The sequence below is a fragment of the Ovis aries genome, chromosome 20 (genome assembly GCF_016772045.2).
Source record: "Ovis aries strain OAR_USU_Benz2616 breed Rambouillet chromosome 20, ARS-UI_Ramb_v3.0, whole genome shotgun sequence".
NCBI lineage: Eukaryota > Metazoa > Chordata > Mammalia > Artiodactyla > Bovidae > Ovis > Ovis aries.
Window position 1 is genome coordinate 7871946 of NC_056073.1, and position 24121 is coordinate 7896066.

The 24121-nt window shown below is 58.6% G+C and overlaps 1 protein-coding gene and 1 long non-coding RNA gene across 5 annotated transcripts in view; both read left to right on the forward strand.

The window, feature by feature from the left end:
* Positions 1–1045: 1045 nt before the first annotated feature.
* LOC121817365 (uncharacterized) lies at positions 1046–11542 on the forward strand. 2 transcript variants are annotated; one of them, XR_006057221.2, is made up of 3 exons: positions 1046–9989; positions 10485–10688; positions 11255–11542. It is a non-coding gene; the product is annotated as an uncharacterized LOC121817365 (long non-coding RNA). The 2 variants fall into 2 exon arrangements; XR_009597700.1 differs by having other exon boundaries at positions 10485–11542.
* Positions 11543–18233: 6691 nt separating this feature from the next.
* Positions 18234–24121, forward strand: part of ITPR3 (inositol 1,4,5-trisphosphate receptor type 3) — a 67455-nt gene continuing 61567 nt past the window's right edge. For all 3 annotated transcript variants that reach the window (XM_060403581.1, XM_042236934.2, XM_027959001.3), the window contains exon 1: positions 18234–18642. Coding sequence is in view for 2 of the 3 variants with exons in the window: in XM_042236934.2 (XP_042092868.1) it covers positions 18554–18642 (89 nt within the window). In the remaining variant the exon portion in view is untranslated. The remainder of the gene's footprint in view (positions 18643–24121) is intronic.

Consider the following 24121-nt stretch of genomic DNA (forward strand, 5'->3'; position numbering starts at 1 on the left):
AAAGTGGGGTTGAGTTACTCGTGGGATGCACACCTTCATCCCTGGCTTCGTGGGCATCCAATGTGGGGGAGGGCTAGGTGCAGTTTGGACACCAGGAGGTGCTGTTTGCCAGGAGGGCTGGCTGGTTGCCTGTGGGATGCTGGTTCATAGTCTCCTGTTGGGGTCCGGGCTCTCAGCCCCGTGTTCACGTGAGAGCTCACACCTCCCCAACGCTTATCAACAACACTGCTATTTACAGACACACGTCTGGCCTTCTCCACGGGGCTCCCACTGGATCCAGCCCAAGGCCTGGACAGAGCTAAAGATCAGTGTCAGAACACGGCCGCTGGTTGAGTAATTATTGTGATTGCTAACGGCAGCTGTCAGGTGGGAGTGCAGGGGGGGCCAGTGAGGGGCGGCCAGCAACCCGACCTCCTGCCCTGCCCTGCCCAGCAGTGAAGGTGAGCGCCCTGCCTCCCACCCCCAGCCGGGGCTCAGAGCGGGGCTTGGAGACAAGATGGCTAGTGATTCACAAGTGGGCCGGGGCTTCCCAGGCAGGCTGCCCACCCCCTGGAATCCTTGACTCAGGCCCTGAGCTGGGGCCGGTGGGTGGGGCCATGTGGACTGTCCCCCTGAGTCAGCTGGGAGGTGGCCTTGTGATCAGATGACTCACCTGGGCCCTGATTCCTTCCTCCAGGGTGTTGGCTGGTGGGAAGCGTGGGGCCTTGGAGGGCGGCCCGTGGGCTCCTCGGTGTCTCCCGCATGGATGCAGCCCTCCTCACGGACAGACCCCATGAAGAGGGTGCTTCTCTGCCTTCCCCCTTCCTGGGAGGCCCCCAAACCTGGTGCCAGCCATGCCCAGGCTGGAGGGAGACCCCGAGGCGCAGAGGAGTCCAGACGCCCCCGTGCCCCCTCCCCCGGTGTCTTTGGGCAGCAGCAGTGGCCCCTGGGCATAGGCGGGCACCATGGTGGGTCAGGGTAGGTTGGGCCCTGTGGGCAGCTCAGGCTCCTTGGCTGCTCGCCTGAGCCAAGTGGCACTAAGTTTTGGGGAGCATCTCAGCCTTGGACCCCCGCTCCCTGCTCCTCTGTTTCCCACTCTGTCAAAGTGAGGGTCCTGGCACCGTGTGGTCCACCCAGCTCCCTGGGTTCCTGTGAACCCCAGGGAGGAAGGTCAGTGAGGCTGGGAGCAGAAACGGGGTCTGAGTCAATGCAGGCTTGAAGGCCTCTCCCCGGGCCTAGACGGTCCTTGGCCAGCTTCTGTGGACGGGCCTGGCTTGACGCTCATGAGCGGGGAAGGCAGGGGTGACAAGCCCCAGGGACCTGCTGTGGGGGAAGGCCTGGGGTGTGCGTGCAGGGGGCCAGGCACAGGTCCACCCTGCAAGGGGCCAGGGGCCAGGCAGGTGTGTCCGAAAGGCTTTCGGGGAATGCTGCCGATGCATCTGTGGGTCTGACCCGAGGCCTGGGCAGCACTGAAAGCTGTCTTCCCAGGACTTGTGTGGAAGTCCAGTGTTTAGGACACCGCGCTTCCACTGCAGGGGGCACAGGTTTGATCCCTGGTCCGGGGATTAAGACCCAGCCTGCCGTCCCTGGTGTGCAGACAGCGAGGGGAGGGCGGCTGCGCACCGCTTGCAGGTTGGGTCCTGTACCAGGGGCTTGGCTCGGGGTGAGGGGCTCTGGAACCCCGAGACCTGCCTCTTTCTCATATGCGCAAAGGGACCAGTCAGGCTGGCAGTGCCCTAGTCAGGTCCACGTCGAGCTGAGCGTCAGAACTTGCAGGCCGCTGCCCAGTGCCGACGTCCGTCTCCTTCACCCCTCATCTTCCGCCACGTCTCACTGCTGGTAGCTGCACATGGGCCTCTGTTTCTCTCTCTCTTACTGTATATCTGGGGGGGGACAGAGGTGAGAAACAGCCCCTGGATCCATTGTGAGGGCACGTGGCGGGGTGGGGGGTGCCGGGGGGTGGGAGCCTTGAACAAGACACTCTGAACCTCCATTTTTTGAGCGCTTAGGATTGCTAGCAGGATAAACTGAACAGAGACTGGATCCGGGCATGGCAGGTGCTGTAAGGAAGCTGCTGGGCGGCTGTCTCAGACGGTGGGACAGGGAGGACTCTCTCAGGAGGTCCTATGGACGCAGGGGCCACCAGGAAGGGAGGGCAGGGACGTCAGGGAATGCCCCTGCCGGGAGCAGCAGGGGCAGACGCCCTGAGGCAGGAGCAGGCCTGGGGTGTGTGAGGCACCGGAAGCAGACCTGCGTGGCCAGAGAGGGAGTGAGATCAGAAAGGAAGGAGATCACATCCTTTGTTGATCCGGGTTTTGAGAGTTTATTTTTATTTATCTTAAAAGTTTGTCTTTATCTGTCTGTGGCAGGTCTTAGCCGCAGCAGGCAGGGTCTTTAACTGAAGTTTGCAGCATCTAATTCTCTGACCAGGGATCGAACCCCCGCCCCCTGAATTGGGAGTCTTAGCCACTTCCACCAGGGAAGTCCCTTGAGGGGTTTAAGCTTATCAGAGCGAGTGCCCAGTGGTTAACATTTTAAAAGGCCCCCTTGGCGGCTGCATAGGGACGAGACCGTAGGGGCGAGCGGGGGTGAGGCGGGGGGATGCCGCGCAGGAGGTTGCTGGGGTGGGGGGTGAGTTCCTCGCTGGCGGCTGCTGTGAGGGGGGGCCGCGGGGCGGCGCTGAAATGGGCCGTGAGGAGTACCGGAGGGGCTCCACCACCAGGGGGCGCCGCCGGTCCTCGGCGGTCAGCCGGGCCCTCTCCGCGCGCAGTCTCTCAGCCGCACCCCCGCCGCCGCCTCCGGGTGGGCAGAGTCAGCCTCAGGGTGTGCAGTCGGAGGGGGGCCTGCCGGCCACCGTGGGCGACGGCGCCTCAGCAGGGCCTGTGCGCGCTCAGGCCCCGCCAATGCGTCCTGGCCTCCCCCTCCATCCGAGGGTGCCCCCGCCCGCGAAGGTGCGCTCCTGGGCCAGATGCCCAACGGTGGGTATTTCCATGTCCCCCTCACCCCCCACCCCCGGATCCCCGGGTGGCGGAGGGCTGGGGCTGCCTCTGCTGAAGGCAGTTCGATTTCACCTGTCCAGGGACCAAGCAGAAACGACTGCCTCCCTGTACTCGGGAAATTCACAGTGGGCTCGTGGGGTCAGGGCAACCCCGTAATGAAAATCAGAGCAAGATGTTGCTATAACACAGGTTTGGAAAGCAGAGGAAGGAGCTAGTGATTCCATCAGGGAGGAACCTAGAAGGCCTCAAAGAGGAGGAGGCACCGACTGTGACTTGGGCTTGCAGGAGCAGGAGGGAATTGACAGGTGAAGTAAGGGGAGAGGGCATGCCTGCCAGGGGGACCCGCCGGGGATGCGGGGAGTGTCCAGCCGGCACCGGGGCCCCGCTGTCTGCCTCTCTGACCCAGAGAGAACCGCCCTGGTCTCCCCTCTCCCTGGTCTCCCTGTTCAGTCCGCCGGTGTGTGAACTCAGTCCTTGGCTCCCTGCCTGCCGACCGTCTCTCTGTACACGTGCGATCTCATGCCTTGGCTGGGCCCAGATCACAGCCACTCGTTCCGAGCCCCTCACAGCCCCAGATCATCCCTGCTCCTTCTCACAGCCCTGCCCATCCTATACAGCTCGACTCTGGCACCTCCCCTTCCAGGGCCCTCACAGCTCCCTGGCTACGGAACTAATGGGATCCATGCGTTTCCCTGCTCCCCCCTCCCCTGGACAGACGCATCGTGAAGGCAGGCCCCCAGGGGCTTTGTCCCCAGGTCTGCGTGCCCAGCACGGTGGCCGGCACAGAGCGGGATAAGCGCAAGTTACCAGACTGGGCGAGGGAGGGAGGGCAGCGGCACGAGGGCCTCGAGGACAGAGCTGCAGCTGTAGGGGCGGGTTACACAGGGCCACGGTGCCAACCTCAGCAGCTTGCTGTGCATCCTCAGGGCGGTGGGAGCCGTCGAGGGCCATAGAGTGGGGAGCGGCTCTGTCGTGGCATCTAGGAGGAGGCTTGCGGTGGAGGAGGCAGGGGCAGGTAGGGGCTGTTACACTTGTTGTAGGGAGAGGTGCGGGGCTGAGCTGGGACAGAGGCAGGCGGGGGGGCCGGGAGACCCTCAGGCAGTGCTTCTCACCCGGGGCCATTCTGTCTGCCCAGGAACATTCGACATAACCCCCCCCCGGCCCCCCGTTTGTGACAGCATGGGGTGGGGCGCTGCCAGCATCTCGTGGTGGAGACCTCCCTAGTATCAGTGTGTGCTCATCTTTAATGAAGATTATTGGGAAGAGTAAATGGGCTAATACATGTTCACTGTTTTGAAGAGTGGCTGATATGTATTAAGCTCTAGGTAACATGAGTTACTGTTGCTTTTTCCTTGTTAGCCACACTGTGCGGCTTGCAGAGTCTTATTTCCCTGATCAGGTCAGAGATTGAACCTGGGCCCCAGCAGTGAAAAGCGCTGAGTCCTAACCGCTGGACTTCCAGTGAATTCCTGAGCTACTGTTATTTTAAAACATAAATGCTTAAAAAAGACTTTAAAAAAATAAAGAGTTAAAAAGACAGCTAAACAGTTAATATTAATAATAAATAATTCCTCTGTTGAAAGCCCTACACTGCATCTCCATCGCCCAAGTGAGAGCCAAGTCCTCCCACGGCCGCTTGCCGCCTGGGCCCTGTCTCCAGCCTCACCCGTCCCTCACCCGTCCGCCCTCCTGCTGTCTCTTGTGCTCAGGCCAGGCCGGCCCCTGCTGTTTCCTGCGCTCGCTCAGCCCACTCCTGCCTCAGGGCCTTTGCACTTGCTGTTCCCGCTGTGTTCCCCGGCTTTGCTCCTAGGAATTTACATGACTCACTTCTTTACCTACTTGACATCTGTCCTTTGCTGTCATCTGTCGCCTTCTTAATCACCCCGTGTAAAGAAAAAACATCTCTGTCCTCCAGCCCACTCCCTCTCTGTGCCCCTCCCCTGCTTCATTTTTCTTCAGAGCACTTCCATCATCTGACACATATATTTAGTTTGTTTACGTGCTTATGGCCTCTCAACTGGAACCTGAGCTTCACGAGGGCAGGCACTGTGGCCTGTTTCGTTTGCTGCTCTGTCCCCAGGGTCTAGAGCCTTACTAGTACCTTCCAAGTACCCTTACACATTGCTTAAATGAATGAATGGAGTGCATGCCAAGCCCCTGCAGAACTCAGAGAGGTAGGACGGGAATGGAGAGAAGGCAGGACTGTGAAGGGGAAGGGGGCGCCCGAACGCGTTTCTGGAAGGGCCAAGGTCCTGGCACCGCCTGGAGTGTGGAGCCGGCGCATCCGCCCTCCCTAGACCTCCCGCCCCAGCCCGCTGGCTGGGACCCTCCCGCTGGCAGTGCGCTGCCCTACCCGCCAGGCCCCGAACACGCCACCCCCAGTCTGGGCGAGTGACCAGGCCTGAACAAAGTGTCCTTTCCCCTTTGATAAGCTGCCTCCTTCCAGGGGCACTCAGGCCAGGATACGTCCTGCTGCTCAGGAAGTGCCTGAGGCCTGGGTGGGCCCCTGGAGTGGGCACTGGTTGCTGCAGCAGCCACCCTGCCCAGAGGCCCAGCAGAGGAGCGAGGGCAGGGGGCGGGGGGACCCCTGCCCACAGCCAGCCCCAGCACGCACCTGCGCCCCGTTCCTTCAGCGGAAGTCTCTTGAGAGCCTGTCGGGTGCACACCTGTGAGCAGGGGCCCTGGCGGGCATGGGTGAGGGAGGGCAGAGGCTGGTGACAGGCTGTCACACCTGGGGTGCTGGCTTGCCTGGGGCACTTTGCCCTGGGGACTGTGGGGCAGGCGGGGTGCTGGGGGGCATTTTACTTCTTGGCTCAGGGGGAGGAGCTGGAGATGACGTGTTTACCTGGCTTCCCTGGCCCCCCACGCCCCCTCCCCGTCTCTGCAGGTGTCTCCGTGGTTGACTGTGCCGCCAGGAAGCTGTCCATGGTTTCTGATGATTGTCACCCTCCTCTTGAGAGCCCTGAACCCCAAGACCCCAGGATCTGACTCTCAGCCCCTCCCCCTGAAGCCCTGTCCTCCCCGTGGCGCTGCCTTGACTTCCTGTCACCCCTGCAGAGCCCGGGTCCTCAGGGAGGGATGGAGCAGTTTCTTCCAGGGAGGGGAGTGACCCTCCCCGCTCCAGCCTCGTGCACGTGTCCTTGCGGGCACACACACTCGCACTCAAACACCGCCGGGCACGTGCTCCACCACCACACACAGACCCCTCCAGGTTGCTCACCCATCCTGGGGCTCAGGGCCCAAGGGCTCCTTGGCCTTCACCGTCGCAGACGGGCCGGATGGAGCTGAGGCAGGGGCCCAGGCTCCACAATCTCAGAGCCCCAGTCTTTGAATCTGTGGGAGGGATGCTGCCTCGAGGTTTCCTGGGGTCCCCCGGGCCTGTGACCTGTGAGATCCCAGGCAGCACGGGGAGAGGGACCTGCTCTGAGATGTCACCTGAGCTCAGTCTAAAACATGGCTCCTTTGGCTCTCTTCCCAGGGAGAGGGGAACTGTGTCCTTCTCCCCTTGGCTCTGGAAGGGCCGTGACTGCCTCCCTCGTCAGGTACCGTGAGAGTGATGCTCTGTGACTGCTGAGGCTGAGTTAGAGAAGACCACCCAGGTTCCACCTCTTCTCTTTGGATCAAGCAGCCCCCCTGTAAGAAGTCAGGAGCCACGTGGACGGGGTCCCATCTGCAGCTCAGGGGCGCCCCCTGCTGGCCGTGCCAGGAGCAGCCGTCGTGCACCACCAGCCCAGGAGCCTTGCGATGACTCCAGCCCCAGCTGGCATCTGACGGCAATCACAGGGCAGACCCCCAGCAAGACCCACCTTCGGGAAGCCAGGCACTTCCTGAATCCCTGACTCACAGAACTTTGAGCAAAATGAAATGGCCACTGTGTCACACGACCAAGTTTTGGAGAATTTGTTAGGTAGCAGTCACTAGAACATTGTCCCCAAATATTTCTCGATTCTCCCCTTAGTCCTCTCCCCAGTTTGTCTCTTAGGCTGAACCCGCCTGGACTGGACTTAGAGCCTTCAGAGATGGCGGCTTGGGTTCTGAGAATGCAGGGGGAGCTGGGTCAGGCTGCCCACCCTCCGCCCCCCTGCCCGGGGAGCGCTTCCTGTGCCTGATGGCAGTGACCTGCCAAGCTCTGATTGTGAGCCTCCGAGCGGCACCTCCACTGAGTCCCTCCTGTTTGGCCAGGACAAGGGCTTCCCTCGTAGCTCAGACGGTAAAGAATCCGCCTGCAATGAGGGAGACATGGGTTTGATCCCTGGTTTGGGAAGATCCCCCAAAGGAGGGCATGGCAACCCACTCCAGTATTCTTGCCTGGAGAATCCCCATGGACCGAGGGGGCTTCAGAGCCCCCATGGAATCTGTGGGCTACAGTCCACGGGGTCACAAAGAGTCGGACACGACTGAGCGACTGAGCACGTTCACATACACAGAGTGTTCTTGATGCCTATCTCCGTGCCCAGCTGGCTCTCACCCAGGCTCAGCCCTCAGCCTCTGGCACCCCTGCCTCCAAGGCCTGGCCTCCTGTCCCAGTCTGTTAGCTGAACAAGGCAGGAACCCAGGATGGTCCGTCAGCAGGGCTCAGAGCTGCAGGAAACGGGCCTGGTGCGTGGCTAGGGCTTGAGGCCAGCGGGGGTGAGAAGGGCACATCAGAGCCTGACCCGGCTCCCCGAGCTCCCCAGCGGGGCTGGGCTCCATAGTGGGAGCTGGTCGGCATCGCCGCTGTGCCTGCCTGTGTCCCTCCCTGCCTCGCCTCTCCCGTCCTCTGTTGGGGTTCACTCTGGTCACCCCCATGTATGTGTGTGCCCTTGAATCTCTGTGTCTGGGGAACCCAAACCAAGGCTGAGATGTCCAGGCGAGGCCTCGCTGAACTTACAGAGTTAAGACGATGAGGAACCAATAAGAGAGCATATGAAATAAAATCAGCAATGGCAGCCTGCCTCTGTTAAGCGCCCTCTGTGCCAGGGACTGGTTGCAGGGTCCTATGTCTGTTACCTCACTGAACGCTCACCGCCATCCTCTGTTGTTTGGTGCTTCATCATTTCCCTTGGCAGGTAAGCAAACAGATCTAGGGAAGTCATTTGTTCCAGGTCAAGAGCTAGGAAATGGCAGGTTGGCCTGGGAGAGCTGGGGCTCTGATTGGCAGTGGTCCCTGTGGGCAGCCCCGCAGAGGGCAGAGGTCCTGGGCAAGAAGTGGGGCGTTTAAACTTCACCTTGAAGGACGAACAGATCTTGGGAAGATGGGGAATCCCAGAAAAGGCCTGGAGCCTCGGTTTCCTTGCTGTCAAGTGGACATGAGGACCATAGCTTTCTTAGGGGCATCTGAAGGTGACATGAGCTGACAGAGACAGAGAGGGACCGTAGTACGTGTTCAGCGAGTGCTCATTCTTTCTGCTGCTGAACGGGACCAGCGTTTGCTGCAGGTACAGGCCTGGCTGCAGGTCTGAACAGGTTCTGGAGGCAAGCTTCCAGCTCCCACTCCAGCACTCGGGCCCAGAGGGGAGGAAGCTGGAGGAGCCAGAGGAAGCAGATTAGTCCGGAACCCCTGAATTTGGATTCTCACTCAGGCAGCCTAGCATATTCCTTTTTTAAAGGACCCCACCTCCTCTGGCTCCCAATTCTCGAATCTCTCATTCCTTACAACCTGGAAGTCCTCCCTGCTGTCTGACCTCTTTCCCTCCTGCTGTGCATTTTGTCTGCTGGGACAAGAGGAAGCTAATGAATCATGGTGGTTGGCGCTGGAAGCTGCTGGAATCAGGGCAGGTGCAGCCTGTGTGTGGCCCGTGGACGGTGGTGCCCAGAGGCAACCTGGCCCTGGTGCAGAGGCCTGGCTGGCCCAGGATGGAGGGAGCCAGGCCGGGCCCCTCGAAGGTGGAGTCAGAGGAAAGAACTAGGTGGCGGCCGGAGGTGGAGGCTGGAGGCACAGGCCTTGGTGGAGTCCCTGTCCCAACTGCAAGGGTTCCCCGGCTACCACTGAGGAGGGGTTTGGGGCAAGGTCTACGAGGGCAGAGGAGCCGCCCTCTGCCAGGAATCTTCGAGAACAGAATCCTTCCAGGCTCCCTCTCTGGGGCCCTCTGCAGCCTGAAGACGGAGCCGTGGGCTCCCTGGCCAGGCCGGCCTGAGTGCAAGCCCCACTTCTGGCACTTGCTAGCTGTGTGACTTTCGGTGGATCTCTTCACCTCCCTGAACTTTCTTCATCTGAGAAACGGAGACACCTTATTGGCTGTGCAACCTTTAACGACCTGTTCAGTAGCGGAGTTTCCCCTCCCTGTCCATCAGCTAATTGTCTCCTTAGCTACGGTGAGCCGCAGACTCCTCACCTACAAAAGGAGGATGGCAGGCTAAGAAGGGAATGGCAACCCACTCCAGTCTTCTTGCTTGGAGAATCCCATGGACAGAGAAGCCTGAAGGTCTACAGTTCGTGGGGTCGCAGAGTCGGAATCCACCGAGCGGTTACTATGCACGCGCAAGCTAAGTGCTCTAGTGCACCCAGAGCGCCACCTAGGGGTGGACGCGAGGGGTCAGCGGTGGGTGGTGGTTTTCGTTTCTCTTTCTGCCCCGCGCAACCCCCACCGCCGCCCCTGCTCCTCCTGCTCCAAGAGCCTGGCCTTGGCGGGCCTTCCTCACTGCGCCCCAAGCCAACCCTGGACGAGGGCTGAGGGCTGGCTGAAGTGCTGGGGACACTCCTGGGAGTGGCTACGTTTACAAAGAGGGTGTAGAACAACAGCAGTGCCAGGCCGAGAGGGAGCTGCTGGGCTTGGTTCTGCCAGGCCCAGCCCTTTGTCTGCTGGGGGTCAGGGGCTGGGTGGGAGCCAGGTGCCTGGTGACCAGGCTTCTCAGGCCCGCAGGGGGCTCTCACTCTCCCGCCCTGTGCAGGGCCCTGCACGCAGCACAGATTTCATCAGTGTTTGTCGGGTCCCGGACTCAACCCTCCTCACCAGAAAACTGCTCCGAAGGCCCGAGGCTGGGTTTATTCACTGCCAACCAGGAGACTGGCTGCCAACGCAGGAGACGCAGGTTTGATCCCTGGGTCAGGGAGATCCCCTGGAGGAGGGCGTTTCAACCCCCTCCAGTATTCTTGCCTGGAGAATCCCGTGCACAGAGGAGCCTGGGGGGCTACAGTCCGTGGGGTTGAAAAGAGTCGGACACGACTGAGTGTGCGTGGGCACAGACCAGGAGAGCCTCTCCAGGGAGAAGCCTGCCCAGCGTCAATGGCCCAAACGCGGGGGGTTTCTGCAGCGTTGAGGCCTCAGCCCCAGGACTGCCTTTGGAGGTTCTGTATCTGGGTGGGAGTGGGGGCTGCCCTTCCTTGGGTCTCGGGCAGGCCTGGGAGCTGGGTGGGGGCTGGGAGGAAGAGGCTGATGGCTGGGCCTGGAATCCCTCCTCTCCCCCGCCCCAGCCCCCGGCCGCTCTCCATCTGGCCAGCAGCTCCCCCGCTGCCCCAGGACAAGGGCCCCAGTGTCTGTTGCCTTCCTGGGCAAACAGCAAGCCTTTCTCTCCCTCTCCCCCTAGAGCGGAGTGCCTCGACCATGACCTCTCCCCGCCCCCTCCAGAGGGCATGGCACCCACCTCGCTGCGCGACCTCTTCTGAATGCTCCAGAGACAAAGGGTGGCAAGCCCGGTGCAGGAGGGGGTCCTGTCTGCCAGGTTCAGCCCTCGGCCGTTTGGCCATTTGGAGCTGTGAATCCCCAGCCCCCAGGCCTCCGTCCTGCCGAGGTGGGTGTGGGGCGCAGCTGGAGGCAGGGACTTGACATCACCCCGCTGTCTCCCTCCTGTCTGGGGCTGGTCCCTGGAGGGTTTTAAGCTCCTTTCTCAACAGGCTCACAGTGTTGACGTGAGCTCACCTCTCCAGATCTGCTTCCCTTGCTGGCAGGTGGAGCGTAGGGGCCTGGACAGTTTCCCCTCACAGGGCAGGGCCCCCTTCCCTGAGCCTGGAAAGATGCAGAACGGCCAGAGGCCTCCCTCTTCTCCGGGGCTCCTGCCAAGGTCCTGACCCAGGCACCAAGATAGGGTAACCTCAGAGGGTAATGGGGAGCTGTAATCAGCCTCCCCTGGTGCCTCCACCACCCCCCAGTTCTGACTCAGAATGGGTAGGGGGCGAGCGCAGCCCAGCCCTGCACCCATTACTTCCTCCTCTGGCCAGTGGCTACTCAACAGCTGATTATTCTACTGGGGAGGGGACACGGATGTCTGCTTTGTGGATAAAATCTTCTGTCTCATAAACGTCTCTCCTCCTAAAAATTCATGTCGATATGGCGTGTGTGCGTGCTCCGTCGCTTCAGCCGTGTCTGACTGTGCGGCCCGTGGACTGTGGCCCACCAGACCCCTCTGTCCGTGGGATTCTCCACGCAAGAATACTGGACTGGGTTGCCATGCCCTCCTCCAGCGGATCTTCCTGACCCAGGGATCAAACCCGCATCTATTACATCTCCTGCGTTGGCAGGCGTGTTCTTCACCACTAGTGCCTCCTGGGAAGCCCTGATGTATGGCAGAAACCACCGATTAAAAATAAATACATTTTTAAAGAAAAAGTCCCTTCTTTGGTCATCCTATTAAACGAAATTCCACTATTAGGTTGTCATTTCTTTAGATTTATTGGTATTTCTCTTTATTGAGAACCCTGAGGACTATGCCAACAAGGGAAATTATAGAGATATTTGCTGCTTGAGCTAAATGTTTCACAAAGTAGTTACTTATGTTGTCAACAGATACTCTCCATTCATCACCCCGCTCTGGAGCCACTGTCCACTGTTCCATGCTTGCTCCGTGTACTGAGAGGCTGGCCTCTGTGGCTTGAGTTACCCAGGCTCCCTTGTCCTCGGAGCCAGCGGGAGGCACTGGAAAGAGACCAGAGCATGGGAAGGGGGAGAGGGTCAGTGATTGATCCACTGGCTGCTTTCCAGGCCTGGACTCTCCCCGGTCACTAGCTCCCGGGAGCTGCACCACCTCTGGCTGGGCTCTGAACCCTGTCCACACCGCTCTCTGCAAGTCCGTCCACTCACTAACCTCTCTTTAATCACCCACTGGGGACGTGGGGCCAGTTTCCTGCCAGGATCTCATGAACACAGCTCTCTATTCTTACTCCACACACAGAGACACTGAAGTCCAGAGAGGAGGGCCAGCGTCTCTGCAGAGCACTGCCTGGGGCCAGGACTTTGCTTCAGGACTTCTGCTTTTCACAGTCTGTCCAGGGAGGGGTCGCCTTATCTGCTCGCGACCCCTCAGGGCAGAGGAGGAGGAAAGATCAGGCCCCGGGATTCAGGACTTCAGAACCAGGGGCTTGGCTCTCAAGAGGCAGTTGAGCGGAAGGAGGGGATGACTCTCTCTTGTGGGACCGGGGGACGGGCAGCCACAGGCTCTTTGATCTCCTTCTTCCCCAGGCGGGGACCGCGCGTTCGGGTTAGCTGGCTGCATTCCTCTGTCCGTTTCCTCTCCTTGCCTGTGGTCAGTGGTCAGCAAATGTCTGAAATGAATAGATATAATACTGAAGGCTGGGAGGTGGGGGTGGAGGATGACCAACAGAACAAGTTCTGTCTCCTTCCAGGCGCCCTGGGAGGTTGAGCGTGTGAGTGTATGTGTGTGTGTGCGCGAAGTCTGGCCGGGCGGGCAGCCCTGGCTGTGGCTGAGTGGTTGCTGAGGGCTGGGGTGCCCGCCCAGGGCAGCTTATGGCATGGGGAAGGAATTCTCTGGGAACCCCGGCAGGCGGTGGGTGGGGTGCCCGGCTGACCCGGCAGGGTGGCTGCTGCACTGAGTCAGCCCTTCTGGCCCAACTCTGCCTCCCCTCCCGGCCCGGCTGCTACGTCAGGGGCGAGGGCCGAGGAAGCCCTGCAGACGGCCTCTTATCAGCCCCAAACCCTGAGATGGCACTGCCAGCATGGGGGCGGCCGTCCTGCACCTCGCAGGCCCCGTCAGGGAGGACCAGTGAAAGCTGCAAGAACAGTCAACACCAGGGGTGAGGTCTGGGAAGGTGGTGTGAACTCTGGCTACAAGAAGGAACCCGAGACTCACAGAGGTCTGGACTCTCTGCAGAGTCACATGGCAGAGCTGGGGAGAAGCCTAGAAAGGCAGGTGTGGTGGCAGGGAGGCGGGGAGCACGCTGGTGACAGGGCCTAGGAGTCGGACCTAGTGGCCCCTTCCCTCAGCACATGCCTGGAGTTCCTTCTGAGTCCGGGGGAGGGTCTGAGCACCACCCCCTGTCTTCCCTGGACTCCTGAGGTCTGGATTGGATGGAGGATGGAGGTGGGTTCCTGGAGGTCTTTCTGAGGGGACTTGGAGCTTGCAACTAAAGGGGTAAGAATTTGAGCATCTTTAGTTTTGGTTATAGGTTAAACATCCACATGGTCCAAAATTCAAAAGGTAAAAAAATATGCTAACAAGGAATTCCCCACCCCCCTCAATCTAGGCTCAGTGCCTCAGTTTCTCCTCCAGGAGGCGCCTACAGTCACTGGCTCCCTGCGAATCCTGAGTTTGGGCTTTCTGACCCGAGTGTCCCGTCCTCTCTGTTTTTCTTCTAGAAGAGGATCCCTTGGGAGGTGGTGCTGGAGGAACCCAGCCATGGAGGTTAGGGCCTGAACCAGGCAAACCAGTTGCCCAGAGGATGGAGGCAGCCTCCTTCCTGGGCTTGATCTTTGTCCCAGCTTCAGGTCATCCCACTGAAGCCTCTCAGGAGGGGTCAGGCCCATCAGTTCTCCTTTCCAACCACTTACAGCATCCCTGGAAGCTCCCACCTCCTGCCTTGGGACCCAGGGGTCTGATACCTTGAGCCAGGGCTCCCACAGTCTCCTGTTATTTCTCAGGATTATTTATTTATTTATTTATGTAAAAGTTTTTATTTATTCTGGCTGCCCTGGGTCTTCTTTGCTGTGAGCAGGCTTTCTCTGGCTGTGGAGAGCAGGGGCTCCTCTTCCTTGCGGTGCTCGGGCTTCTCACCGCGGCGGCAGCTCTTGCACAGCTTCTAGGGTGTGCGGGCTTTAATCGCTGCGATGCGTGGGCTCAGGAGTTGCAGTTCCCGGGCTCTAGAGCGCAGGCTCAATAATTGTGGCACACGGGCTTCGTTGCTCCATGACACGTAGGGTCTTCCTGGACCAGGGATCAAATCCGTGTCTCCTGCAGCAGCAGGCAGATTCTTTACCACTGAGCCACCGGAGAAGCCCGCCTGCAATAATTTTTGTACTCTCCCCATCCTCCTAGTCTTTGAGAGTTCAAATCTGAGTAGATTTTGTGAACACTCGCTACATGCCAGGCCTGGTGGGGACACAAATTAACTCAGACACAGCCTCGTCTATCTAGGAACTCATGGTCTAAGGGGGAAGGCCAAAAAGGAAAGAGAGGATTACAATTCAAGATGGCCCCAATCTGGTCTCTGAGAGTGGGGAAACAAAGAAATTTCAGGCTAAGAAGCCTGACAACAGCAAGTGTTGGTGGGGCCATGGCTCAGCAGACATACTTCTAGTGACCCATGAGAAGGTGATTTAGAAAGGACACTTTGGAGTGTAATTCATCAACTCCTAGGAGGTTGAACTGCACCTTCCCTGAGATCCAGCAAGTTCATCTTCTGAGTTCTCACTCCGGAGTAGAGTTTTTAGGTCACTTTTGAACAGGTATCGTCAGGAGACCCACGCTGAGATCCAGAATCCGCATGCCACTCACGACACAGGACTGTCACTGTAATGGTGACCCTGAAGACATGTGATGCCGGTTATTTCCTAATCAATTCTGAGTTCTAGAAAGTGCTGATCTTTACCCTTTCAGTTGATTTCAGGACTCACGAGTATGTCTGAGCCCATAGTGTGACCCACACTGCCCTAGAGACACTCAAGCATTTGCACAAGGAGACAGGAATGTCCAGTGCAACACGGCTGTAGCAGCCCAGACGGAGACACGGCTCTCGTGGCCACCGACCAACAAACAAATCGCGATGTGGGCAGGAAGTGGGCTGTCACCCTGCTCCATGTGCCAGAGGATACACGCGGGGTGACACTATTTATTCAAAGTGTAAAGCCCTGCGGAGAGAGAGCGTACACTGTTTATGGATGCATCTGTACCTTTTCAAGCGTGAAAACTGCAGGAAACAACATTCCCAAATCAGGGTTCTCTCTGGAGGGGAAAGGGAGAGCTGGGGCACAGCCTGGCCCGGGGTAGAGGGGGGAGGTGTATGTAGGGACAGAGGAGCCTGACGACAGCCCACAGGGTTGCAAAGAGCCGGACAGAACTGAAGCAACTCAGCATGCACGCACCCATGTAAGGAACCTCAACTGAATTTTTTTTTTTTTCATTTTTTAGCTGAATTGTTTAGTTTAAAAAAATATATGTTGGAACTAAATTTTGCAAAGATTTGACCAAGTTGGAAGACAGGTATAGGGCACTAACTCTCTTTTCGATCTATTATTTTAAATGTAATCTTATTTCTGAAAATATTTCATAATAAGACTTAAAAGATTGCTGCTCTGGGCATCAAGGAAGGAGAGTTCCTTCTGACCATGGGAATAGCAAGCGGGAAGTGGTGGAGTGGGAGTGGATGTGGTCCTGGGGAAACGAGGTTGAACGCACTCAGTCCTTCTTAACTGGGGGCTGTGGGGTGGGAGGGGGTGGGGTGGGGGGTGGTGCCGTACTGACGGCTTTATCCCACTGCCCCCACGTGTTGGAAGGTATCCTCCCCCTTTAACATATGGAAATAGAGGCTGGGAGACCAGCCTCTGGTAAAGTGGCAGAACTGGGCCTCAATCCCAGGCCCATGAGAGTCAGTCTGCGCAGTTCACAGAACCATTCTGGAGCAGCAATGTTTGTGCCTGCCAAGGGCTGGATGGGGAGACAGAGTCTGATGTGCTGAGCTAAGTCCCGTAGATTTGATCATGTGGGTGATGAGGAAACACAAGGGGGGCATGAACTCACTGCAGCTGTATCATCAGTTTCTTACATTTTATTGTTTTTTAACCAACTGAACCTTTCTTTAAACAAACTCTACTTTAGAACCCAGATGCATAAAAGCACTTCCAGTGGAGATAATTTCTAAGAGGCAGGTGACAGGGGGTCTGGAGCCCAGGGGTGTCTCCTCTGGGAACATGGGATGGGTGCCGTGGTCTGGAGGAGCATCCAGAGGCAGTGTGTGTGTGGCAGGAGGCTGCTGGGGCATCACTCCCAGGGCTTCTCAGCCAGATGGTGGTTGCTCTCCCCACCTCTGAGTGCTCCCGATTGGTGGAGGGACAGAGGCTCAGAGCACTCCTGACCTGGGGGTGAAGGGGGAACCAGTGGCAGGTGCTTTGGGCAAGATAGGCCTGACCTCCACTTCCGGGCTGTCAGACCTTGGCCGTTATGGAACCCTCCGTTTGAATCTTAGGAGAGGAAGGACATGGACCCTTGGATGTGCTGGGGCAAGGAAGGCACACGTCCAGAGTGAAGCCGCTGGAGGGGGTGTTCCCAGCACACTCCTTTTCATCATCACTGTCTGGTGCAGGGGACCTAGGCAACTGGCCCGGCACACAGTGGGCCCTTGATAAATGCTTGTGGAACAAATGCATATGTTTCCTCTCTGTCTGCAGGAAACGCAGTGGAGTCCTGACTTCTGGGAGCAAGTGAAGCTGTTTCAGGGGCTGGCCCTTCCCAGCTGGGCTCCGGGGACAGACAGCTGAGGCTCCAGAGTAGCATGAGGCCCTGGAGAGAGTACTGAGCGGGCTGTCAGGAGCTGGGGGTCAAGGGCTGGGCTGCTGGTTCTAGTTGCCATGTACGGGGCTGTGTGACCTAGAGATTTGTTTCTGCTTCTCCAGGATTTGCTCATCTCTTTTTGGCAGAGTGGCCAGGGTGAGGTCTTTCCAACTGCAATTTGCAACTCATTTGGTACATTTAACAGAGCAATTTAGTGGTTCACAATCAGTATTAAAAAGCAAAATGAAACAAAACAAATAGAACAGAAAATATCAGAGTGCAATCACAGGTCATAAGGGTAAGTATTGTTTTGTGAAACTATTGTTTCGCTTATATACAGATGAAGGTGCCGACAGGTCTGAGGTAAAATTGATTTGCTATTGTGGGGTCTTGGTGAAAACATTGGGAAACACTGAACTCAGCAATCCTGGAGGCGACCTCCTCTCCCACATTCGAGGGGTCTCTGTGAAAAAGCCACAGGCCCAGGGGCTCCTCACTCTCTCCCCCTGGGTTAGCAGCTGTCTCTTGGCTCGAAGTAGTTCATCCCTCCGGCGACTTTCTCTCCACCCCCCACCCCCAGCTTCAATCCTCAGCCCCCTCCTCTCTATCTCCCAGGGATAAGCCTCCCCCTTCCCAGGAAGTCAGGGTGGGGGTGTCGGAAGGGAGTAAACGTGATCGAATGGGGGGTACTGGGCACTCTATCCCAGAAGCTAAAATAAAAGGGACTAGGAAGCAAACACCGCAGCGCCCGGGGACAGAACAGAAAGCAGGCGAGCTGGGGACGGGCGTTTGAGGGGAGGACTTCATGAGCAAAATTTTGCACAGCGGCTACACCGTAGCGGGTCACTCCCAGGGGGTGCTGGCCCTGGTCTGGTCCTCGTTGGCGCTTGGGTGCGCAATTAACCAGCGAAGGTAGTTTTCACTCCTGCCCCTCTCCTTTCCCCCTTAAAAGAAAAGAAAGAAGAAGCCAGGAGTTTCGGAGCCAACTCCTGGAGAGGGAGCGGCTGAACTGATTCGGAAGTTGGATCTCTTTGTACACAGGAATGCGGCGAGAAAAAAACAAAACCCACCCCATTGCTTCATTTCCCCTCCAAGCCCTAGCACTTTCTTTTGTGCAATGAAAAGGCTTTTTACGTTAAGAAAAATGAATCCCGATGTGCTCTGCGAAGGAATGAGCGCGCCTCTCCGCGCAAGACGGCTCTCAGCTGGGAGCGGAGACGGCGCGGTGGTCGCAGGGCGGCCGCAGCCAGGGCGCTCCCGGGCACGTCCTCCGGGGCGCGGTTCAAGGGAGCGCCCGCTGGGGCGCCCGGGCTCCCCTTTCCGCGGCCGCCCGCCCAGCCCTCAGCGACTCGAGGGCCGAGCAGACGTTTCGGCGAACCTCGAGGGCGGAGAGCTCCCGCTGGGCCTCCCAGGGATGGGGGCTCCGCGAGGCTGGCCGGGGACTCTCCGGAGCTGGAGACCTGTCCCGGCAGCCGTCGGGACCGCGCGGGGCCGGCGGCCGCCTCGGCGTCCGGGAGGCCGGGCCCGGACGCGCGAGGGGCGCGGGAGGCGGGCCGCCGCACGTGGGTGCCGGCGGGCGGGCCTGGGGGGCGGGGTGTGGCTTCCCCGCCTCCCGGGCGCGATTTGCATGTGTGTGCGGCTGCCGCAGACTTCCTGCTCCTCTGCGCCGCAGGTAGGCGCGGGCCGGGCCGGGCGGGCGGGTGGCGGGAGTGCCGAGACGCGGGCACCTCCTCACCCGGACGCCACCTCCGGCTCCGCGGCCGCGCCGCGCCGCCTTCCGCTCCGGGGGCCGCCAGCCCGCCCCGGCCGCGCCGAGCGCCCGGCTCCGAGGTGGGGGCGCGCCCCGCTCGGCCTCGCGGGTCGTCTCCGCTTTCCGCACCGCGCCTGGCCGCTCGCCCCTAGGCGCCTCCACCGCCCCGGCTCCCCCGAGGGCCGCAGCCATGAGCGAGATGTCCAGCTTCCTCCACATCGGGGACATCGTCTCCCTGTACGCCGAGGGCTCCGTCAATGGCTTCATCAGTACTTTGGGGTGAGCGAGCCGAGTTCGAGGGGGGCGCGGGCGGGGAGGGGGCGCGGTGGGCCCCGGTGCCGCTTGTGTGCGTTCTGCTGCCTCCTGCCGTCAGGGGACCTGGTCGTCCCCCAGCTTCAAGGAACTGGGGAGCGGCTCGCCGCCTCCTTTTAGAGAAAGGAAGTGAAATATTTGCCTAGGTAGGAGTCGGGCGCCCCGCCTGTGTTGGCAGGAGGCGCCCCCTTCGCGAAGCCTCCACCCTCGCACGCTTGCTTTCTTCTCCAGAGCGGGGTGGGAGGGGGGGGGGCCCTGGGACTTCCTCTGCAGGTGGTCCCTGTGCGGGGGGGGCAGGTGGGTGGCCGTGGCGTTAGTCGGGGACAGGCATCCGGGCCTGGACGTGGACGACTCTGGAGCGAGGCGGAATCGTGGTGGTGGTGATGGTGAACGAGAGGGCCAGGAGCCCGGGGCCGTCTAGTTACAGACCTGCCGCACCTTTGGAGGGTCGCACCTTTTCTTCCGAGCTCTCTCTTGCCCTGTTCCCTGTCTCTAGGAGTCTCTTCCCCGGCCTCTCCTTCCAGGCGTCCCAGGTCCCGCCAGGCGGCCCCTTCTCCCCGCCTCTCCCTGGCAATTTCCTGCACAGCTCATCTGGCGCCCCTGGGTCCCTGGTCCCAGGATCTCTGGAGCACTTTGCAAACATTAATTAATTCTGGCCGCCACCCCACAGGGTCTGGAAGAGCAAGGAATCCGTTCACGTCCCAGGAGAGGGCCAGGCCCGGAGCTGGCATAGGGCAGGGAAAGAATGAGAGGAAATGGGTTTATCTTCCGAAGGGCAGTTGAGTGAGTCGCCGGGGTGGAGGAGAGAGTGGCTTCTGCACCTCTCCAGCCCCAGGGTGGGGCCTGTTACCTGTGTCACGTTTTACAGTCTGCGGACTTGTGTTAAATGGTCTCATCTGCCACACCCAGCGGTTCGTTAGGATGAACCCACCCTCTTCTGCTGACCCAACTCATCTTGACGCCAACTGGCTACAAGGTGCCTTCTCCCCGGGGGTTTTGGAGGACAGCCTTGGCACCCTCAGCCCAGGGCGAGCTGACCCTGAGCTCAGGAGGGGAGAGTCACCTGGCTCCCTTGGTGTCTTGTTGGGAGTTTAGCTTTAGTCGTGTGGGAAAGATCTCGAGGGCGGGAGGGCTGAGTCAGCCAAAGGGGGACGAGGATTGGGAATTCTAGCATACCTCACACCTTATCTCACACCTCCAGGCCTTCCCAGCCCTCTCCCCGTTCAGATGCAGACTCCCCAGCCCTTCAACCTCTCCCCGCTAGTCTGTCTTCTCTTGTTCGGTTTCCCAGAGGATGTGAGTGGGTGAGGGCCTGGTGAGCTGACCTCCCCCAGAGAGCGACGACTCTCGGACTGCCCCTCTGGCCAGACTGCCCAGCTGGCAGGGAGTCAACACCTCTGATAACACCAAGGGAAGGAGCAGAGGGTGTGGCGAGCACACAGGGGCAGATGGTGGAAGCCTCCTTTCTGCTGTCTGGACAGGCCCAGGGCTTTGGGGAAATGACCATCTTCTCTGTTGCCCAGTGTTAGGGCTAAGCACCCAAGAGGGCTTTTTCAGCACCTGTGACGTCTAACAGAATCAAGGGAAATTTTTGGTGGGGCCGCACTGTCTGGCAGGTGGGATCTTAGTTTCCTGACCAGGAACCCAATCCCACGCCCCCTGCAGTGGAAGCGGGGAGTCCCAGGCACTGGACTACCAGGGAAGTCCAAGGGAAACGTCTCTTGCCATTCACACAGGCCTCATCCCCTTGCCAGGGATTCCCTCTATTGCTTCCTAACACAGCTCCCTCCCGCCCCAGCCCTTCCTGCCCCAGGAAGCGGCCTCCTGCTCGCCAATCTGATTCTGAGGCTGGGCCTGTGGCTGCCAGAGCCCTTCTGCTCCAGGAGCCGGTTCCCAGAGCACCCAACTTGCCGTGACGCCTGCACGCCCGCCCTCCCAGACGGCATTCTAGCACCGGCATGTGCTGGCCCCAAATTAATTGTCTTTTGTTTTTTCCTAACCTCCTCTTCACACCCCCGATGCACCACCTGGACTGAGACTCCTGGAGCCTTGTCCTGTCTCTTTACCTTTGTTCCTGTGTTGCCCCCGCCCTTGAGCCAGTCTCCACCTGGGTAAATCTGACCCACCCTCTCAGACCTAGAGCAAAGCGCGCCTCCTTTGTGAGATCCAGCCCCCGACCCCCCGCCCCCCACCCCGGCCAGGGCAGAATTAACCCCCTTTTCCCTTATGCTTCAAACTACTTTGTACAAGTTCTTCTCCGATGTTGATTGTATTGTTTGACACTTTATGATTAGTTGGAGGTTTCTCTGTAGGGCCTTCTAATGCTGGGCACTCTGCCAGGACTGCCTAAGTACCCCATTCATCCACTCTGGCACTGTGGTGGGCACATGCTCAGAGCCAGACTCAAGGGAAGAATGATTTCTGAACACCACAAAGCATGGCCACTCGAAGTGTGGTCCTTGGCCCAGCAGCATCAGCATCTCGGAGAAGTTTGTTAGAAAATACATAATCTCACACCCGAGCCTGTCCTACTGAATCAGAATCTGCATTTTGAGCCTAAAATTTAGACATTTGGTGTCTACAAGAGAAGCATTGCTCTCTGTGAGTCCCCCTCTGCTCCATCCTCGCTGGAGTCTTTCTGCCTCCATCCTCAGCTCTGGTCCCCTTTGCCTTCACCCTGGCTGAACCTGACCTTCACCCACATCTGCGAACCCTGGAGGGTGATTTGATTGAGCTTCCAGGCGATCCCAATGCTTGGTGCCCAAGAGGTGCCCAGTGAGGGCTGGAGGAAATGAATTTGGTGAGGACAAGGGCGGCAGTGAGGCTGCTCAGCTGGGAGGTGGGACGTGCAGGCACTGGTGGAGGAGGGAGTCTGGGGCAGCCTTCAGATTCCAGCCGGGCCAATTAGAGCCGCCTGGGTAATTAGAGCTCCTGGTGACGATTGTACATTAACTCTGGGTTGGAAGGATGGGAGGGGTCTGGGGAGTGGATCCCGGAGCAGGCTGAGACCTCGGGCGGGAAGGAAGAGCAGGTCCATGCATGTTTTTGGCAGGAGTGCATGGCCGAGACACTGCCTCTTGCCCCCCCGACCCCGCCCCCGGGTGGGAGGCAGCAGAGGTGGAGGGAGGCCACTGCAGGTAGATTTACTGTGGCTTCTGGCAGTGGCTGTGGGGAACTGGCCCCGAGTGCGGGATGGGCCCCTTGGGTCTCACGTGCAGTTCCCTGGTCTACTTTGAGTGCCCAGAGGAGGGGCCCCCAGACCCTTTCGGTAAGCTGGGAAGTGTGGGTGGACTAGGTCGTGCAGTTGAGCGCCCAGGATGGGTCAGATTGCCTCTGACTGCCTATGGCTGGGCCTTGGAGCACCACTTGGAGTCAGGGCCTCTGGACGTGTGTCACTCAGGGCTCAGTGATCACAGGGGGTGTGATCGGCTTTTCCAGGAGGGTGGGCCTTGGAAGTCCCAGGGAAGGCGGAGGTCAATGTGGAGGAAGCCCCAGGTCTCAGGGTTAGGACCTACTTTGTCTCTAACTGGAGGAGTGATTTTGGCAAGGCCCTGCCTCTCGGAGTATGTTTCTATCACCTTTGTCCTCTGTGGTGCTCTGTTGCATCTGAGAATCCCTGTGTGTCTTTAAAAAAAAATCCAGTTCCAGCATCCCATGTCAGACCAACTGTATTAACACTTGTAGTGGTGGGGTCTGAGGCCTGCTCCGGTCCAGAAAGCCCATCTCTTAGTTTTCATCAGACCTCACTAAGTCATTCAGCAAACATTGAATGGGCACCTACTATGTGCCAGACACTGTTCTAGTCATTGGGGAGTCAGTGGTAACCAAGACAGAGTCCAGCCTATTCTAGTCTGTACAGTGGAGAGCTGGGAGAAATGGTCCCTAAGAGCCCGTTGAGTCTTAAGTCTCAGACACGGGTAATTCCAGGAGGGGGTGCTGGCCTTCCCGTGCAGACTGAATTCCATGGGCAGGTGTCCGAACTGCCCTTGGCTTTCATTTAGTTGTGATTCCACTGAAATGAGACATTGGACTTATCCCTGTCCTGTGCGCTAAGGTAGGGTCTCAGCCTCCTCTAGATCAATCCATACAACTCATTGTTCTTTGGAAAATACATATATATTTTTCCTTTCTTCATTAAAACTGTTTTGTTTTTGCTGTGCTCCATGGCTTTCAGGATCTTATTTCCCCCACCAGGGATAGAACCCCAAGCGCCGGCAGTGAAAGCGCCAAGTCCTAACCACTGGACCACCAGGGGATTCCCATACTGTTTTTTTCCTGATTAAAAAATGCTCCATGGAGAAAACTTGATTAAAATATGCTCCATGGAGAAAACTTGAAAACCTAAAATAAAAAGTTATCTGTAATACCACTGTGATTATCTTGACAGCCTCTATATGGACTTTCTAGTCTTTTATGCACCCACAAATAAACATGTACAAAATGGTCAAACTGCACATCTGGCTTTGTATGCTGGCTTTTTGGGGAGAATACATTAAGCTGTGTTTTTCCCATGCATGCCGGCCTATGAGTGTTGTGGTCACAGAGGGCCCCGCGGTATGATGTACCTCACTTATTTAAGCAACTCTCGTCTTGGGCATTTGGCTTGTCTGTACATTTGTTGCTGTTCTACACAGTCTGCACTGAACATCCTAGTCCGTACATGCCAGAACACTCACTTGTCCAGTTATCCTCTTGGGACAGGTTCCCCGAAGTGGAAGTCCAGGATCAAAGGGAAGACACACCTTTTTTTTTTTTTTTTTCCTGTTCTGAGTGGCTTGTGGGATCTTAGTTCCCCAACCAGGGATTGAACCTCAGGCCCTCAGCAGGGAGAGTGTGGAGTCCTTTCCTCTGGACCACCAGGGAATGCCCAGGCACATCTTTTCCCCTGCTGGCTCTCTCTAACTCTGGCGGTGGAGGTGGTGATGGAGGAGGAGGAGGAGGAAGCTGGGACCCAATGCCCCAGGGATGCTCACTTCACATCACGAGTCTGAGAGGATTGCACTAGGGGTGTGGGGAGTAGGACCAGTCTCTGCCCTCCAGGCTGGGCCAGGTTGGGCGTGGTGGCCGTGATGGGGAGGGCTGCCGCGGAGACAAGTCAGTGTGGGGGTGGCCCAAGGACAGAATCAGCTCCAAGTTCCCGCCAAGGGGCTCCAGGGACCCAGCTGCCTGCTCCTCCTGGGCCCTAAAAGAATCCTGCTGTAGCCAGCTGCTCCTGCTCTGCCCTGCCCTACATTCCTGACCCACGTCCCCTCCCCTCCCCCTCTTGGCCCCGTGAGGCTGTGGGTGGGTGGGGCAGAGGCTTGGGCTGGGGGTGGGGTGATATGCTGGATTTCAGGGTGGGGTCACGGCAGCTTTCTGCCCTTCCTTTGAGGGGAGGCGTCTGTGTTTCGATTACTCCTGAGCAGATACCTCCTGCAGTTCACCCCCAGGCCTGCTCACCACACCT